This window comes from Dreissena polymorpha, chromosome 5 (genome assembly GCF_020536995.1).
Source record: "Dreissena polymorpha isolate Duluth1 chromosome 5, UMN_Dpol_1.0, whole genome shotgun sequence".
Taxonomy (NCBI): Eukaryota; Metazoa; Mollusca; class Bivalvia; order Myida; family Dreissenidae; genus Dreissena; species Dreissena polymorpha.
In genome coordinates, this window is record NC_068359.1 from 42,021,240 (window position 1) to 42,041,884 (window position 20,645).

At 34.1% G+C, this 20,645-nt stretch overlaps 1 protein-coding gene and 2 long non-coding RNA genes across 4 annotated transcripts; 2 read left to right on the plus strand and 1 right to left on the minus strand.

The window, feature by feature from the left end:
• The first annotated feature begins 3,863 nt into the window (after positions 1-3,863).
• Positions 3,864-12,829, plus strand: LOC127831184 (carbohydrate sulfotransferase 15-like). The gene is made up of 7 exons (XM_052356178.1): positions 3,864-3,959; positions 6,404-6,632; positions 7,929-8,054; positions 9,031-9,187; positions 10,659-10,824; positions 12,055-12,208; positions 12,645-12,829. Exons 1-7 carry the CDS (start codon positions 3,924-3,926, stop codon positions 12,827-12,829), a joined length of 1,053 nt encoding a protein of 350 aa, XP_052212138.1. The 5' UTR covers positions 3,864-3,923.
• Positions 12,830-15,430: 2,601 nt separating this feature from the next.
• Positions 15,431-16,652, plus strand: LOC127832575 (uncharacterized). Its single transcript, XR_008026964.1, has 2 exons — positions 15,431-15,516; positions 16,289-16,652. It is a non-coding gene; the product is annotated as an uncharacterized LOC127832575 (long non-coding RNA).
• Positions 16,653-16,694: 42 nt separating this feature from the next.
• On the minus strand, positions 16,695-19,301 carry LOC127832574 (uncharacterized). 2 transcript variants are annotated; one of them, XR_008026962.1, is made up of 3 exons: positions 19,263-19,301; positions 17,696-17,810; positions 16,695-17,288 (listed from the first exon to the last, which is right to left on the minus strand). It is a non-coding gene; the product is annotated as an uncharacterized LOC127832574 (long non-coding RNA). The 2 variants fall into 2 exon arrangements; XR_008026963.1 differs by lacking the exon at positions 19,263-19,301 and adding an exon at positions 18,098-18,198.
• Positions 19,302-20,645: the final 1,344 nt, after the last annotated feature.

Below are 20,645 nucleotides of genomic sequence, written 5' to 3' on the forward strand. Positions count from 1 at the left end.
ATGCTGAACACCTCGGGTCGGAGCATCCTTATGTAGAACCCTAGACAGGACGGGACAGAATGGAGCGGAAGGGCGAAAAACGGTCATTACTGTTTATTTTCCTGTAGTTTTTTGCGTTACTTTGATAGATTCGGTGAGATAACGTCCTCGCTAATGAATATGCATCCTTTCAGATATTTGAGAATCGGACTGTTTAAACAAAGGATGAGACGGATAAGGGAAGATCACAAAAAATCCCACGACCGATAATGTATGAACACTGAACGGAAATTTAAGATTCCCGTTAAACGATTTAAGAATTTAAAGTAAGCCTCGCACAAAATTATAAATTTAGTATAGTTTGAGTATTTTAATAAATTATATGAATTAAACATATATCAGGCATTTCCCCAGGATTTTGGTCAAGCACAGCGGCAAGACATGGCGGAATGGGGGTTGATTCAAAAGGGTGCCCATTAAGCTTTCTTTTTTTCTCTACATTTTCTTAATCACAAAACACAATACTTAGGAGCTATTTAACCACTTTTTTCTACATGTTCCTATATAAATTACACACTAAATTGGAGCTATGAAAATTTATTTTATTGTTTATTTATTTTTCCTCAATTTATTATATTAAGTATATATATATATATATATATATATATATATATATATATATATATATATATATATATATATATATATATATATATATATATATATATATATATATATATATATATATATATATATATATATATATATATATATACACACATAATTATATATCAATAGCTGAACATGTATATAAATATAGCCGTACGTGACTCAATAAAAGTTTGTGTATTATATTGTAATAGGCTAATGGCCTTAATTAAATAAAATAATTGCTAGTTATAAATTTGGTAAAAGATCGCATACTGTTAATATATGTGTTCACTTATTGGAAGATAAAATTTCTTTTTTTAAGTATGAGCAATAGATATGCCACAACTTTGTTTCAATATTTTAACCAATAGTTCGACTATAAGGTGATCAAATAGTTTGGCATGTGTGCCTGTGCCGAGTACCTTCATGCGCTAAAATCTCTTCAAAAACATGCGCCAAAACCGCTTTAAAGTATCTAACTCACGATATTGGAGGTGACTAAAACGAATTTAAAAAAAGACGATTCGTCAGTACAAGTGTACCGGAAGTCACCAACATGCGCGAACCGATGATATGGTTCATTTTTACACGGTCCCAGAAATCATGCTCAAATCACGCGTTGACTAGGAAGAAAAGAGCACGTTCTTCACGTCCATGGAATGGTGCGCTTTTGATATTCAAATTCAAAATTACGGTCCATTACGTTATAAATTTTGATTTAAAAAAGGGAACCTTCCTCCCAAGATTGCTATATTTTCATACCTGTAGATGGCCATGTTTCTGTTAGGATATTAAGTATTCTTTGTTTTTAATTTTAATAAAGTGATTCACTTCGTTCATCACCGTCCTTATGATTAATATGATTACTGTGTTGATTACTGTGTTGTCCACACAGTTACATATCTATTGATATACTTTACGCATGCACATTTAATGAGACCTCGTGATGCTAAAAAAGCAATTTGCCGCTTTATAGATTTAATAGTTCAGAAAACGAAAAATGCGTACGTCAGACAATACCTGTGTTACGTTGCCTGAGGCGTTACGAAGCGTTGACGTGAGTGACAACGTAATAAGACGTTGGGATGACATTTGTATTATGTGTGTGTGGATATAGTTATCTTAATTTCTTTACACATAATTTATTTATTTACACACGTGTTTTCAATGTAAATATTAAGTTCCTATTCTTTCTATCTTTGACAGAACGGTTATTACGGGATTTATAAGTTCCCCATACGTTACGGTAATAGAGTCTAGTCATGAAGAGTAGACTGTGTGATTTGTAAATTGTCAATTGATGACCTGTTAACATTGGCTACTCTGACCCACTGTTTTGGGGTGTTAAAGGAAAGCTGTACAGTTGTGGAAGTCTGTTGGATACACCCGTTGTTTGCAAAGTATTACTGCTTTGGTGAACCGATTTAAACGAGAAATGGTGGATTAATAATGAAATACAGGTACGTGAATATGGTGCTTATTATAATAAAAATGTATTATTTTATTTATATTTTATATTTCTTATTTATGTTCTTTTCATTTATTAATTTTTATATTGTTGTCTTTGATAAAACAGTAAAAACGATTATTTGCATATGTCAATGCGTGTCAGCAAAGGCGACCAAAAAGAAATTGCTTAATGAAAAAACTGGTTAATTTAAAAAGGATTTTTAAAGGATACATTTCCATATTGAAAATATTTAATGTTTGTTTTCGTCATTCCTTGAATATTGTCATTATAAATTTGGTACTGACTTATTTGTAGTAAAGCCACGTGCAAGAAACACACTGTATATAAAATGTGCAGACATATGATTAATTGGTTATGGGGAACTTTTTATGCACAGTATAATTATATTGTGATGCATTAAAACTTGTACGTTAGAGGGGTGTGCATTATTATTCCAGAGGAAAAGTCACAGTACTTCTTACGACGCTTGTCCTAGCAACAGTATGTCTGTGGTATATCAACGACAACGGGGAACAGAATGTCGCAATTAACACCAGCGGCGTCCGGTTCTTTACTGCAGCAACCCTTGCAAAATCTAAGTCATTTTGCACTGATTTGGGGACTAATTATTTGAAACCTGAATGGGATTTCAGAAGATATGTAAGCGCATGTACTTGTTTATTGTGGAGTAGTTAAGAAAGTATCAGTTATTTATATATTTATTCGGTGTGGTCAGTTAAATCACGTAAATGAAAAGGCTATTAAATGTTATAGTTTTATATGCCACATAATCGCTTATTGTTCGTGGAGAACACACAGTAACAAACAAAGTTCATTTCCCTTCATTTTATAATAGTGTGTAACTAATCTTTCGGTTTCACGTAATGCGCGTATTGCCAAAATGGCGTGACTCGCATTAATTGCATTTTGCTAAATTGCGAATAGGGCAAGTCCGTCCAGGGCTTTCCTTTAAAACAACGCCATATGTGAATATTTTAACAATACATTTAAAGGAACGTCTGTTTTTTCCCCAAAATATTTTAAGCATATTTCTATAATTGTATTGTAAATTAATTTCCTTAAATTAGGCATATATTAATAATTTCCAAAATTTAAGTACTATATTATTAATAGCTCAGTTGAATTATCCGAAGGGATATTAAAAAATTATAACTCTCTGATTATACTCCTTTAATTGACGTTTCGGCATAATGCCTTTATCAAAACATTGGAAATTATATGTTAACTAGAGCTACATTTTTACGTCTTTTGACTGCACAATTTAAATAACAAAGAAAAATGTTTTTAAACGTCAAATGACGTTGTACATGATGACGTCATAAATGGCGTTATATAAAATGGCGCCAAAAAAAGAGTAAAAATTCGCCAAAAATGAAATGACGTTAAACACTTACATATTGTATCTTAATCTTATGTTAAATGTGTGCTTTATATATTTAATAAATTGATATTTTTCAATAAAACAATCATCATCATATGTAATTATAATCTACCTTAACTTATTACTTATTATTAATAAGTTAAGGTAGATTATAATTACATATGATGATGATTGTTTTATTGCAAATATCAATTTATTAAATATATAAAGCACACATGTAACATAAGATTAAGATACAATATGTAAGTGTTTAACGTCATTTCATTTTTGGCGAATTTTTACATTTTTTTTGGCGCCATTTTATATAACGCCATTTATGACGTCATCATGTACAACGTCATTTGACGTTTAAAAACATTTTTCTTTGTTATTTAAACTGTGCAGTCAAAAGACGTAAAAATGTAGTTAACATATAATTTCCAATGTTTTGATAAAGGCATTATGCCGAAACGTCAATTAAAGGAGTATAATCAGAGAGTATATTATTAATAGTTTTCAATAAATGATTTCCATTTTTTATATTTACTTTTATAATAACGTTACGTATAAAATCGTTTTGTGTTGGGTGCATGCGTGTCTAATGTAATAAGCCTCGTTATCTATGTGTTTATAGTATTAAATCTGTGAGTTAAGCGTGACCAAACCCATTTTTACTTCAAAGATTAAAGTTAAGTAACACGTTTATAATTTAATTTAAAGGGGCCTTTTCTCAGATTTTGGCATGTATTGAAGCTTGTCATTAAAGCTTTATATTGATAAATTTAAACATTGGACCTTAAAATTTCCCGTGAAAAAACAAGAATACAATTAAAAAAAGGAAAAAAGGGTAACCCTAAATTGGGCTCGAACCACTGACCCCTGTAGTCATGGAATAAGAAGTCTCCCGCTTAGACTACTCGACCATCCGTGCTCATGCTGTGAGGGATGTATTTTTTACTTATATAAGCAATCCGTGTAGTTTCCCAAAATATAACGACAACAACAGAACTTTCTCAATTATTCAATCGTTTCGCTTTTGATTTTCAGGTTTTCAAATCGTCTAAAGATGTATATAATGGATATTTTAGAGCATGGTAAATGTTCAGTATTACTATTTCCTCACAAATATCATAACTAACTAAAATTTGCGAATCTGAAACAACTTTTTTTTTATTTTGTCAATTTACCAAAACGTGAAAAGGCTCCTTTAAATAATAGTTTAAAAAATCACCGAACTGATGGATGCCACTGAGTGTTGCGTTTTGTCAATGTATGGGTAAATTAAAACAATGGGATTCCAAAACTTATGTTATAATTCTTTGAAATATCAACAGACTAGCTAAAATTTGCGAATCTGAAACAACTTTTTTTTTATTTTGTCAATTTACCAAAACGTGAAAAGGCTCCTTCAAATAATAGTTTAAAAAATCACCGAACTGATGGATGCCACTGAGTGTTGCGTTTTGTCAATGCATGGGTAAATGAAAACAATGGGATTCAAAAACTTATGTTATAATTCTTTGAAATATCAACAGACTGGAACAATGAAATTGGCGTGTAGCATGTCTATCTGTAGTATCAGCCGTCTTAATGAATACATATACATTCTGGAAGTGAACAAATTCAAAAGAAAACACACATGTGTTATTTGTCAATCTATAGTTTAATGTGTATTATTGGACGTAACAACGAAAACTGCATTAAAATCGGCATCGATTTGACAAAATTCTGGCTAGACTTAGCTCCCTATAGAAATCTGTATCATGTGCAATGTTTCTCATAATATCGGCCCTTCTGATTGGTTGCTAAGGTTTGTTACTATGTGCTTCTTCTAAAGACATCAAACTAATGTAAAAACGAAACTCTTGCTTATGTTGTTCTTAAAATATTTTTTACATTTTATTAAAAAATAAGCGGCATATTAAACATTTGATAAAGCTACTATCAATACACACACAAACTAACATAATTGTGTGTTACGTTATTTAAAAATCATAGCATCACCCAGGAATAAACATGACCTACTTTCCAATGAACACAGAAAATCATGAAAATGATCGTCGTAATAGTCATGGATAAACATCAAATATATTCAGACTTCTTAATATTGAAGAAACATTAACTTGCAAGCACTTCTTGAGGGTTTTCCGTTTAAATCACGATACAATGAGGAGGGCCGCTACTATCAGAATAAGGGATGATTGGAGCGAACTGATACTATTCTCTATATAGCCAGCCTATTGTATGTTGGTCTTAATTTTGGATCATTTATGTCCGAGATCTCATGCAAAAACAAATTATAATTCGAATTTTTAATAACTCCGTTGAAAACCACTAATGAGTAATTACATGGCAAGATATGCATGTCCACTCAATAATTATACCGCATATAAGTGTCATCATATTCGGATAATAAGTACCTGATATCTCGCGCGAAAACTAAATTAGAAATTGTTTTGTCATTAATCAAAGGTCAAAACTCATAAATGCAGAACGACTTCGCCCTGTGCGCATGTCCGCTGTATAGGATGCTGCATTTTTTAGTTTCATACAATTAAAATAAATACTGATGCGATCTTGCGTGGAAAGGAAATAAAATTCAATGTGCACTTACTCCCTGAAAACCCATTGGAGAAGAACGATCTGACATTATGCGCATGCCCACCTTGTAGGGATACTGCATATAATATTTAATAAAATTCCGAATATTAGTTCCTGTGATCTGCCAGAAAAGTAAACTTAATTAGAAATGTCATACCGTGTAACTAAGGGCAATAATTCACAAAAATATATTGGAACGATCCAACCTGAATTCTAGTATATAAATCCCACCTTATACTGATGCTGCAAATAAAGGTCAATACAATACGGATAAGGAGTTTGTATTAACTTTTTGCACAAACATTCATGGAAATAAACATGAAGCGATAAACTGCTTCCAGGAACGGCCGAAATTTTTGACGAATTATAAGAACCCATGCTACCTCGGGCGGAGGATGACGAACAACGAGTCGCTGGTGGAGGGCAGAGCGCTGCACTGCCTCCCGTACTTCATTGTGGCCGGCTTCCCAAAGTCGGGAACCACGGACCTTTGGGCGCGTCTGTTCAACCACGCCGAGATCCACATCAAACACGGGAAGGAACCGCGGTTCTTTAACATTGGACGATTTAGTAAGTAAAGTATGCGTGCTTTAACTTTCTGCAATAATGCATGCTCTTGTTATAGGGTGACAATTGTTTAATTAAAGCGGCCACCAAACGTTGTCACGCCAGAACGATAAATTTGCGCTCTGAAATGACAAATCATTTATATTTAGTTCAGGCTCCCTTTAAACGCGCAAACACGCCCCAAAACGATGTCATAAATCAGACGACATAGATCAATCATGTTTGATTATTAATTAATTAAAGCATGTTGAAACATATAAATGAAACTTATAACGAGTGTACTCGTACAAACCCACAGTCACACTCTGTATACACGCGAAGACGCATTACATTTCAAAATACATGTACCTTCTTAATGAGATGTGCTTTATCCTAATAAAAAACTCGCGATTTATATTAATCACTCATTCGAATTAACTGTTCAAGATGAATTGCTTAAACACGTTGGAAAACAGAATTTCAAAAGAAATGAATTATAATCAGTTGACGCAATCAATCAGTTTAAACTTTAAAGGGGCCTTTTCACAGATTTTGGCATTTTTTAACTTATTCATTAAATGCTTTATATCGATAAATGTAAACATTGGATCGTAAAAGATCCAGTAAAAAATCAAGAATAAAATGAAAAAAAGGAAAAGAACATTGCCCGGACCAGGTTTCGATCCATTGACCCCTGGAGTCCTGCCAGAGTCCTGAAGTAAAAACGCTTTAGCCTACTGAACTATTCCGCCGAGAACACATGCTTAGCGTATTTTATACCTTATATAAGCAATCTTCGTAGTTTCACAAAATTTAACGACAAAATCAGAACTCTCCAAATTATTCAATCGTTTCGCGTTGCAACGCTTTATAATTTTTAGGTTTTAAAATCGTCAAAAGATGCATATAATGGCTCTATTAGACCATGGTAAATGTTCAGTATTACTGTTTCCTCACAAATATCATGACTAAAACGGAAATTTGCGAATCTGAAACAACTTTTTTCAATTTTGCCAATTAACCAAAGCGTGAAAAGATCCCTTTAATGTTTCTCCACTCTATTAAGTTTTAAGACGGTATAAGGAAATGTTTAATGTAATCAATCGTCTAGTAATGTGTTTTTGTGACAGTAAGCGCTGATGTATCCATGTGCAATATATTTGCATATGAAATATATTTTCTCACATTCACAAAATAACACAAAACAAGCAGTTAAATTCTTTGAGAAAAAAAATCTATATGCAAATAGTACCGTATTTACAATTAAAAGCTAAGTACGCGCGTAAAAGCAACCATGCGACTTTATTACGACTAATTCAGCTGCGCCGTTTGAGCGAGTGATGGTGCAGTATATCCGGATGTTCGCGAGGTCCACCATTGAACTACAAAAGCTTGTGGCGCCGCTCGACTGCGGACACGAGTTCCCCTATCATCATGGCATCACAGGTAAGTGGTCTGAAACCATAACACTTCAATTTATTCTACGCTCTGTGCATGATTGGCTCCATACTTATATTGAAATCCTACAAATCGCGTTTAGGGAATGTCATGCGAATGTTTTTCCCAAAGACAGATCCACCAGGCAATCAAGCCCTAGCTTTCCCGATTAGTAAACTCTCTGCCAAGCAAACCAATAGAGTAAGGTCAATGGTACTGTTACAGTGGACATAGAAACTTATCTAAATACGTTTAAGACAAGCCAGATACGTTTTTGTGTGTGGAATGTTTAGGTAACTTAACAGCAAAACTGAATGACTTATTATTTTTATCTACATATAAATACGCCAGAGACATCATTATCATTATTTGTTAACTTGACTTCACAATTTGTATTCCGTTATTGTAGGGATTGGTGTACAGGGTTGTATTTCTTTGTTATCATTATCAGTTCACAAACTGCTTACTGGAAAAATACGTGCGACAAAAAAAAGAAATGAAAACGTCCCACCGTCTTCGTGGCCTTATTGTTTGAATCGTGTACGGAGCTTTGTTTGATTTGCTCGCTTGACAACTTGGCCTCTAGATAAATTAAACGTTTCCGATTCCCTTCTCGCCTATCACCCTATATACAGTAGTTATAGGCAATTAAGTTGTTAAAGGTGTCTTATAAGAATTATGACTGAAAACACATGAGCCTAGTTGAACGAAAACTGGGCTGAATGTGCGTAAAGTGTTATCCCAGATATGCCTGTGCAGTCAACGCACGCTAATCAGGGACAACAATTTTCCACCTTAATTATTGAGAAGAGCCCTCCTTTAGAAAATATCTATAAAAGCGCAAAGGATCGTCACTGATTAGCCCGTGCGTACCTCACAGGCTAATATGCGATGTCACTTTACGCATATGATTTTAAACCAGTTTAACCAGAATTTGGTTCATATATATTAACACTTTCAGTGCACGTCCCATACTATATTGCAGGCGAGGCGACTGTTGACGCCTCATTCGACATCAAGGACTGGCGACAGGTACCCGGAAATGAGAACTGCAGCGAGCCGGCGTTCACAAATGCAGACGTGGCTTACCACCTCAATCCAAACATGAAGATAATCTTCGTAGTCAGAAATCCAGTTGACAGGTATACACAAATATATAAACGAGTTTTTGGAAAACAGGTCTTTTGCATTTGCGTAAAGTTTCGTCCCAGATTAGCCTGTGCAGTCTGCAGTCTGTTTATCGGTGACGACACTTAACGTTTTTATGGAATTTTTCGTTTAAAGGAAGTCTCTTCTAAACGAAAATCCAGTCTAAGCGGAAAGTGTCGAACCCGATTAGCCTGTGCGAACTGTACAGGCTAATATGGGATGACATTTTACGCACCTGCATTTTATGCCCCGTTTTCATAGAAGGAGGCTCATATGTAATCTATTGCATTATACATGTATTATTTCGCCCCCTTGGTGCAAAAAGGTACCATGTGACATTGAAATTAGGAGGCACATGGCACCTTTTTGCACCAATGGGGCGATTTATTGTACTTGTATCGGAAGCACTTTGGTTGTGTGCCTTGGTTTTATCTCAAACATATTTGTGTTTTGTAATCTGTCTTAGTGTATTGCTGATTTATTAATGGGCCGTGCTCTGTGAAAAGGGGTTTTAATGCATGTGCCTAAAGTGTCGTCCTAGTCAACACAGGCTAATAAGGGACGACACTTTCCGCTTTTATGTTATTTTTCGTTTAAAGATAGTCTCTTCTTAGCAAAACCCTAGTTTAAGCGGAAAGTGTCGTCCCTGATTAACCTGTGTACCGTGCGCAAGCTAATCTTGGACGACACTTTACGCACATGTATTAAACCCCCTTTTCACAGAGCGCGGCTTATTTGAATTTTATCCGATTCACTTGGCACAAAATCATATTCTTGAACTACGTGTAGCAATTTTGCTTAAAGATTTTCAATGTTCAATATATAACTTATCGGTACATACATTCATTAAGAACTTAATGCTAGAGGTTTTACTACCACGAGTAACTGCTTTAAATATATAAAACACTCCTAACAGAAATTTTATTAATATCCTATTATTTTATATTGTTTGCATCTTAGAGACAGTTATTGGATATCAACTAATGAATTAGACATTGGCATAACTAGCATCTCTTATGAACTTCGATCAGCCACATGTCCCAGTGGCGTAATGGGTATTGTGTCCGCCTAGCGGCTATGAGGTCACATGTTTGATCCTCACCGTGGAAGAGTTCATTAGATCGTACCCAAACCCAAAGATACCAAACATTGATTTTACCATGGAAACGGAATCGGAGCGTTTTAATAAGCATTAGGCTTTCGATGCAATCGAACTTAAATAAATAGCTTTAAAATTGAGACTCTTTCCGGGAAAACTGAGCTTAATGCATGTGCGTAAAATGTCTTCCCGGAATAGCCTGGATTTTCGTGAAGATTATATTTTTTATTCCAAAACTTCCATAAAGCGCTATATTCGGACTGCACAATCTTTTCTGAAACGACAATTTACGAACCGGCATCAAGCCCATTTTCCCCCGAAATTGCTTGATTTAAATTACCCACCCCCTGTACCGCAACTTTCAGGGCTTACTCAGACTACATCTACGAGGCCCGGTTCCTGCGCTATCCCACTAACCCCCAACTCTTCCACGCCGCCGTCATTGACGCCATGCGCAACCACACGGGCTGCTGGCGACACCACCACTCCGTCCGCGCATGCGCCTATAACAATACCATAGAGTCTATGAAGGTAACCTAGCTTGTAGGCATCCGAGTACTGAATAATTGACTAATTAAGGTTTGAGACAGTGTAGTGTAAATGATGCGTTGTTATCTACCTATACGTTTTTTTTTTTAAGTTGTAGTGTTAATGTGCATTGGTTGTTTAATGAATGTTTGTTATTTGTAATCTGAACGTTTGTTAATTGCCGTATGAATTATTCTTAGTTGTCATATGAATGTTTCTTAGTTGTCATATGAATGTTTCTTAGTTGTCATTTGAATGTTTCTTAGTTGGCATATGAATGTTTCTTAGTTGTCATATGAATGTTTCCTAGTTGTCATTTAAATGTGTTTTAGTTGTCATATAAATGTTTCTTAGTTGTCATATAAATGTTTCTTAGTTTTGTCCGAAAGTGTCATAATTGTAATCTGGATGTTCCTTAGTTGTCGTCTGAATACTTCTTAGTTGTCGTCTGAATACTTCTTAGTTGTCGTCTGAATACGTCTAAGTTGTCGTCTGAATACTTCTTAGTTATAGTTTGATGTTTCGTAGTTTTCATCTTATTGTTTTAAGTAGTCAACGTAATAATAATTAGCTGAAACATGAATGTTTCTTAGTTGTCATATGACTTTTTCTTAGTTATCATATGAATGTTTCTTAGTTGTGATAGGAATGTTTTCTAGTTGTCATATGAATGTTTCTTAGTTGTGATATGAATGTTTCTTAGTTGTCATATGACTGTTTCTAAGTTGTGATAGGAATGTTTCTTAGTTGTCATATGAATGTTTCTTAGTTGTCGTCTGAATACTTCTTAGTTGTCGTCTGAATACTTCTTAGTTATAGTTTGAGGTTTCGTAGTTTTCATCTTATTGTTTTAAGTAGTCAACGCAATAATAATTAGCTGAAACATGAGTGTTTCTAAGTATCATAGGAATGTTTCTTAGTTGTCGTCTAAATACTTCTTAGTTGTCGTATGAATACTTCTAAGTTGTCGTCTGAATACTTCTTAGTTATAGTCTAGAGATTTCGTAGTTGCCATCTTATTGTTTAAAGTAGTAAACGTAATAATAGTTAGCTGAAACATGAATGTTTCTTACTTCTCGTCAAAATATTTCTTATTGGTCGTCTGAAAAATTCTTAGCTGTCATATAAATGTGTTATTTTATTTGAAATCTAATTGTTTCGTGAAGTATTAATTTAAGTGAAGGCAACATACATTGGGAAAACTAAAACATCCATTGGTTTCGTCCCTGAAAGGTTCGACTGCGCGTTGGTATGTACCACATCTTCATCCAAGACTGGATAGACGTGTTCTCCAGCGACAATATCCTTGTCATCAAAGCCGAGGACACCATGGGACCGCCCAAAATTGCGGATGTTTACAACAGAATATTCAGCTTCCTCTCTGTCCGTGGGTATTTTTTGTACATTTGTGTGTGTTTAGCATCGACCTCAATTAAACTTTTTACCTTTGGTTTGTTTGGTGTTGATATCAGAGGTACATTTTGTTTGCACGGTACGAGATCAGATGTAGACTAGTATGTTGCTTGCATGTTGTTGTTGAAAGTATGTCTTTGCTGTTGTCCTTATCATATTTCTTAACAAATTGTGAGAGCTTCGTTTGATATGACTTATTGTTTGAAACATTTTATGTTGATGCCGATTTTGTTCACATAATAATACTAATTGGACAAGACGACACACGCACAAACACGGTTATTGTATTGTTTGGTATAATTTTTTTCATTTATGAGTTTACTGGCATGCTTCATTATAGTCAAATGTTATAATTAAAAAATATACTAGCTATGTAATTGTGTTTGAGTGTGCTGTTACTATGGTTACAGGACCGTTTACCCGGATGGAGGAGATGGAGGTGTTTCAGCGAGGACCCGTCAACGTCCGGTCCAAACATGAAAAAAATATTGGCGAGATGTTGCCGGAGACTAGGAAGATGCTGGAGTCCTTCTACCGCCCCTTTAACGAAGCGCTACGAAAATTAATACCAGAAATAGATTATAATGCAAGCTGATAGCTCACACATATTGTTTTTTTTTTATTTTAAAATGTTAATGTTTGCTCTTTTTATCTCTGGTCTGTCCGATCAAAACATGAGCAAACTATTTACTCCTTCTATCGGCTCTTCAACGAAGCGCTGCGAATATTAATACTAGAAAAAGACAATAATGCAAACTGATTGCTTGTAATATTTTGTTTATTTAATTTAATATGCTAATTTTTTTCTCGTGTGTATCTCTAATCGTCCGATCGAAATATGAGCAAACAGTGGAGAATATGTTACTGGAGACTTGGACAGGATCGGAGTTCCTCTTGAGGCCTTTCAACGAAGGGCTATGCAAATTGATGCTATAAATGAATAATAATGCGAATTTCCCACAATATATTCTTGTTGTGAATATGCTATTATTTTTGCTCGTTTATTGAGCTGGGTGTCCTTGAATATGGCCTTGTTCTATATGTCTTACAGTTTTGGCAATGAATTTGTTAATATGTATATTTTGTTACTGCGTGTGTTCTGAGATACATTTAAATGCATATATGTATCACCCGTTTATAACCCATACTCCATATAGTCTAGAGTAACCGAAGAAATAGCTTTATCCCATTTTCAACACGACATTGACGGTATAACACCTTATGGAATATACTAGCCTGTATTCAACCTTGAGGGATATACCTGTGGCGTGCACGGGTTACTTTTTACTTTACCACTGAATGATTTTTCATAAGAAATAAAGTCGAGAAAACTTTAGCTTCAAAATTATACGACCTTCAACCTTTAAATCTAGTCATATGACATAATTTTTCGCCATCTGTATGATACTTATTGCGTCATTTTCCCCCAATTTTTTTTGACGATTTATTATAAACGCGACTTATTTCACATGTTCATGTACTGTATATCGACATATTTAAATTGTCAATTTATCACATTTTCCTTATTTCGTGTAATGTGCATTGTTTATAATCCATGCATATACTTTTGACATTATATATATATAGAGAGAGAGAGCTGTGTAAAGTATAAGATGGTAAAAATAGCACCACACTGGAATTCGGAACGTGTTATTTTGTACACGGGTATTATCCACTCATTTGTCTTTTGTGTAATTGAATGTTTCCATTCTTTGTGTATTTATATATTCAATTATATTCTTGTACAATGAGGGCATTTACCATAGACAAATAAAACATTGTGCACGTTTAATCATAATTATGTTTGTATGCAGAAGTCTGCAAATGCAACCGAGTTTACCAACGGCTATTATTTGATAAACTGCTCCGGTTCATTTTAACAGCAGTAATGTACATAGAGTACATGACGTAGCGTGTGACGAAGAAGAAAGTTTATCGAGTTCGTAAACTAATTTGAATAAAGTGATAGGATGGCATAAGGGTCTTTATTTAACTATGCTAAAATAATTATTAAAGACCCTATATGCAAAATCGTCAATTATTGAGTTAAATGGATTATTAGATGGATTTTAAAGGATAATTAAAGGTAAGATACTAGTTCGAACGTGTTTTGGTTTTTGTTTGTACTTTTGTCGTTCCCTGTTCTCGGGGAAATGATTTTTAACATGGGCGCCATTGATGCATCGAATCACACACGGCATACCCATAACTATAAAAAAAAACACGTTCTGCGCGTCCTTTCGTCGTCCAAAGTTGGAAAACATATTGCTCTGTATATTAAGTCAAATAATGTGTCAGTCGCTGCAATTGTCTGTTTACTCGTCGAAATTGTCATGGTCGTCGATGGTGTACATGTATGTTGACATCGACATCATTTTGTCAGGAGCAATCGCCGCCATATTGGATTTTGATCATTTTCTTTCGAAAGTAAAATGAATTATATTAAAGTAAAATCTTCTTTTTGCGGTCGTAATGTGTTACAATTCGCATACTGCGTAAAATTGAATCGACGCATATGGTGATATTTTTACTAGTTTTACAGTTTGTGTGTGAATTTTTTAAATACTATTTTGCGTACCAGAACAAATACATTTATATCACTACGCATGGTTACATTCGTTAGATTTTAAGCGCTTTTAAGACTGAATTAAAATTATTGTTAAGGTTATTAGATCTAATTATGTTACATGTCACGTTGAAAAAAATCAAATGGGATAAATAGTATACTAGGATTAGCGTTGAATACAGAGAAGTTTATGTTGCTCGGCTCGAACACCGAAAGCGCTCGCCAAGGCTCGCGCTCCCGGCGTTCTAAGCCTCGCAACATAAACTTATCTGTATTCACCGCTAACCTAGTATTCTCTATATGTTGTGTTTGTCTTTATTTGTTCGAAAATCTTAGATTTATTTTCGATGTGCGTATACACCTTGTTAAGTGCATGATGCGAGTCAGTTTGTCATATTGTTTGTCACCCAAGGTTGTTTCATTACTTATTAATACTGGTATATCGTATTTATTAGAATGTGTTTAAACATAGATTGCGTTTGTAAGCATCGTGTTCCTTGTTTTCTTGCTGATATTATTTTGGTTCTTATTTTTCACCTACTGTACTTCACCAACACAGAAAAAGTGACGTCCGTCGGTTTTTGTCGTATAACAACGTGAAGTGTTATCATTATGCGCAGTTGTTTGCCACGCAGACGACACTAAAAGGTGCCTGTACCACGTGACTATTTCGGCTATGTGTGGGACAATCGGATGTCAACAAACCATCGCTTCAGGTAACGTTTTTGATAATTTCTTCATTAATTCAAAAACATTTTCAAAAAAACAAAGTCGAGAGCCCGGTCATTGTTAAAATACACAACTGTGTTAAGTTTGCGCAAAATTAATTAAGTATTTTTTCCAAAAAGTGCAACCGCGTGTTTGAAAACACACCAAGTGAAATGCTATGTGTGGTATATTTGTTATTCAATGAACAAAAACGTTCATCATAATATTGTTGAAGGTTTAAAAATAAGGCGGATATTGTAATTCTTCATAGAGAAGCTACATATATTGTATGTTTGCGCATATACATCTGATTCGGAGTCTGTGTATAAAAATGCAATAATGCTATGTGTGGGACACATTTTTGAAATGCTATGTGTGGTATGCAAGAATTTTCCCGTCAGTTCTGCATTTAATCTGAACACAGTTTTGTAAGAATCTAAAACATATACTTCAGTCTGTACTGAAAATATATCAAATTAACCAAATGTTACATGATGGAATACTGAAGTAATTGTGTAATGTTTAAACAATTTATGTTTAATTGAAAATAAATTTTAAATAAAATACACTGCGTTATTGTTATCCAACCAATGGTCTTTTTTAACAAACACTTTATGCTGAACTATAATATCATTTTATTTTTTTTACTTATTGTCTTTAAATAAATATCATGATTGATATTTCTGCCTGATTATTAAATTCGGTCCTTTTATATAAATGAATGACAAAGAAAGTAAAAGCACTTGCTTTAAAATGGGTTTTTCTTCTGTTGTTTTTCAGACTTGACAAGGATTAGTCGAAGGATTTGTAACGCTTTAAGGCGCGAAGCTGTGTTAGAATTAGATGAACACCATCAAACCACACGGAAGGTGTTATGCGGCAAGTTAATTATCAAAACCACAGTGACAGAGACGGACCCAGCTTCATTCTGTGATGTTTACGGAAAGCTTTTTCAACTAACTATGCAAACATACCATTTAATATGTATTTTGGCATAATCAAAACAAAGTGTATGTATTGATATTTGTGTATATTTATGTGTTTTGTATCTATGTTATTAATGAAATTGAGTAGATGAATATAAAATCTGAGTATATATGTTAATAAAACAATTGTTTCATAACAAATAACAATATAAATCCAATGATGATTGTTTGTGGTCTATTAAGTTCATTTAGTTTCCAATATCATCTCCATATGAATATCTTAAGTATATCAAAATAAACTCTTCATAAATAATAACATTGCTTTAAAACCAGCATGCACATGTTACAATAGAAATTAAAGCACCAAGTACATAAAGAAGTACATCAGTATTCGCAAAGTAACAAATCTTGCTATACAAACATATAAATGATCTAATTAACAGGTAACAAATGATCATCGCAAATAGTCTTGGCTTTGGGGGTTTATTATACCAACAAACATATTTAATTGTATTAATACTTCATGAACTCAATTTCAAATGAAATCTGAATAACTGGAAATAGTGTAAGATGTTTAATGAAAATACTTATTCGACCCGGTCATGAAAGGGCCTGCAAGATCTTGTTACCACCGCACCAAGTAATAAACAATACATGTTGTTCAATTTGTTGAATTGTCAAATGTGTATTTAATGTTTACTTTGATTGTTTTCTTTCACTGCAATACTTGCACCATCTGGTAACAAAACAAACAGTCTTTAAAACTTTTGAACATTAACTATATATGACAACTTTTCATTGATCAAGATATCAGTACGTCTCTTGAAGGTGCTTCCAAAAATACTTTAATCTCCCTGAAAAGAACAAAATACACATGAAATAAACTGTAAAACTTAAAAAATAATAATTAATTGTCTTGCGTGATATATAAGATAGCTCAATAGGATTTAGATACGAATGCATGATTTTACAGAAAAATAAGTTATTGATCCTTTTGTCTATTTGTTAAAATAATGCTGTATTATCTCTTTATGCTTATTTAATAACTCTCGTTACGGTCTAATATGTTTACACATTCCTGATAAAAAGCACACAACCATAAGTTCAATAACACTTTTTGTAATTTTGTTACAATTATATTCACATGACACCTTGCACAAACAATCCTTACGATTTTATGTATTAAACAAGTGCCTTAGTTGGAAGTAACAATTCACTGAAAATTTAACATTTTGTAACAATCAATTTTATAGAAACTCACAAGAAAAGGTTTGCCGCAACAGAAATATTTTCCTTCCGTGCGTGGGTGGCTTTGTGTTTGGAGATTCCCGACTGTGTTTTGACCTCTCTACCACTGTTCCCAAACAAATGGCATTCTACAAGTAAAAATTATGAATATAAATTATCGACAATCATGCTATTTTGAGTAACATGAACGTCGTGATTATCATATTTTAAGCACGCAAAACAGTACCAACAATGTTTTATTGACCAACTTTTGTTGTTTAGACAGACTTAAAATATTATTGATGTTTATGTCAATCTTTCGATTCTCTAGTTTAGTTTGTATACCACACATAGCATTTCAAAAACGTGTCCCACACATAGCATTATTGCAATTTTAAGCACACACTCCGAATCAGAAGTATTTGTGCAAACATACAATGTATGTAGCTTCTCTATGAAGAATTACAATGTCCGCCCTATTGTTTAAACCTTCGACAATATTATAATGAACGTTTTTGTTGATTGAATAAATAATATACCACACATAGCATTTCAATTCGTGTCGTGGTACAGGCACCTTGACTAGTGTTCCATCAAAGTGCCCTTGACATTGTCTTATCGTATACACACTATCAGTTGGAACATTCAAATATACTCTAAATTTCGACCTTACAAGGTGAGCGCAGCTTTAGATATTTACCAATTCATGTAATATCTAAATACTGTGTGGATTGATATACGTTTTAAGCAATGACACGTAACATTTTCAATGTATTTTCTTTTTTTGTACTTTAATAACGGCCTACATATTTGTATAAACATTTGCGTTTTACCGTTTCATTCTGAAATATTGTATGTTCACATATAAGCCGTACTCTGTGAAAAGGGGGTTTAATGCATGTGCGTAAAGTGTCGTCCCAGATTAGCCTGTGCAGTCCGCACAGGCTAATCAGGGACGACACTTTCCGCCTAAGCTGGATTTTTGCTGAGAAGAGACTTAATGTAAACGCAAAATACCATAAAAGCGGAAAGTGTCGTCCCTGATAAGCCTGTGCGGACTGCACAGGCTAATCTGGGACGACACTTTACGCACATGCATTAAACCCCCTTTTTACCCCACGGCCCATATATAAGTTTGTACTTTACTTCAGAGTCCATCAAAAGAAAGATGTTCAAGATAATTTTGCTCATGTGCGTTACTGTTGGTAAGAACCTATTGTGTTGTTTTAAAATTTCTACATCCGATGCTCTTGAAGATAATTCCCGTAACACATTTGTTTTAAGTGTTGTCTTAATACAAGTGCTAATTTTGACTTCTCCCTGAAACACATTTTGAGACAGAAAATGTTTATGCAATCAACTTTCGTTCTCTCCATACGGTATCCATATTTTATAGCATGCGCCATTAACATACACTGTGTGAACATAACCGCATAACACATGAAATGCCTACGACTTTTTTGACAGAGACACATATGAAATTGTTGTAAATCATACATTCGGTTATACGCATTCCTGAATGAATTTACACTGCACTTTATTTCATTAAGTCATTTACAATGAATATTAAGTAAGAGAAAGATTAACAAAACTATGCTTACAATTCAAGACTGTTAACATTCATATGGATTGACGTGTGCCGAATTGTATTATACCAAAACGCCCCCGTTTATTAACTACTTTTGTACTTTACGACAGCGATGTGCGCCGACACGCAGGTGGATCACTCGAAGGACCCGGCGTTCTACCGCTGTCCCTTCAGCATGTTCAATGCCGGAAGGCCGGTGACGAACGAGCTAGGAGAGGTCATGTATTGCGGTATTGAAGGGGCCACGTGTCCGGCCTGGCACTTTTGCAGCAGTGGTTTTGCCGACGGTAGAGCCGTCTGTTGTCACATACTCGGTAAAGATAACTAAAACATGTACATGGATCCTCCTAAACTTAATTTGAAATATGACTTTTATTAGTTGCATCAATCCAAATGTGTTTTTCGGGGTGTTACTATTGAATAACTATTATAACGTTGGTAACTTGTTCCATTCTTATGCTTTCAGGCGTCTAGCATCCGATTGCAAACGACTATTTGTAATGAGCCACAGTTCTTCTTGACATTGTGAGCATACATTTAAAAGATAAATGTCAAACAAAGTGTTTTTGTCGTATAACTATTGAGTTTCGACAGGTTCAATACGTATTCTGGCATTCCTCATTCTGAGCTGGTTCGATATGTTGTTGAGATGATTCTTCTTCGGTTCTGAGTAGGCAAATTCAAGAAAGCGTGTCGGACGAAGACTCCTATATCACCATACAATACACTTATATATTATCAAATGAAATATCCCAGTTTCACATAATGCAACATAGACGTATCCAGGAATTAGCTAGCCGTTAAAAAAACACGTCTGTGCTGGTACAAACAAAGCTGATCCTGTATTAATCGTTAAAAATCAAATACCGTATCAACCACTTTAAATTGAGTGAAACCAAAATAATTCAACTCCGGATCTAATAAACAAATTTATTTAAAAACAAAACAAAATAAAGTTGACTCATTTAATGAACAAATTCCAGCTCATAAAAAAACATACGGTTATTTTGAAATATTCTTTATAGGGCCGGCAGATTAGTGGGTTTTCCTAAATCTTGCCCATTATGGAGTAAATCTATTGATTAATAAAATGAGCTAGCGTTATGTGAAACGACTATCTACACTTTAAGACTTTTTTTAACGCATTACGTATTCAAATCAATATAGCTCCCTTATTTTAGAAAGGATTATGTTGAAATTTGGACTCAGACTAGTTCAACACATATCAAATGCTTAATGTTAATTTAATTGAAATTAATCCACATTAAAATATCAAACATAACAAAGTAAAAAAACAAAACTGAACAATAAAAATTCTCAAAATCGTACATCGTAAAATAATAATGTGAAAACATTGCGCTCATTAATATTCATACGAGCCATGTCGTTTTTCTAA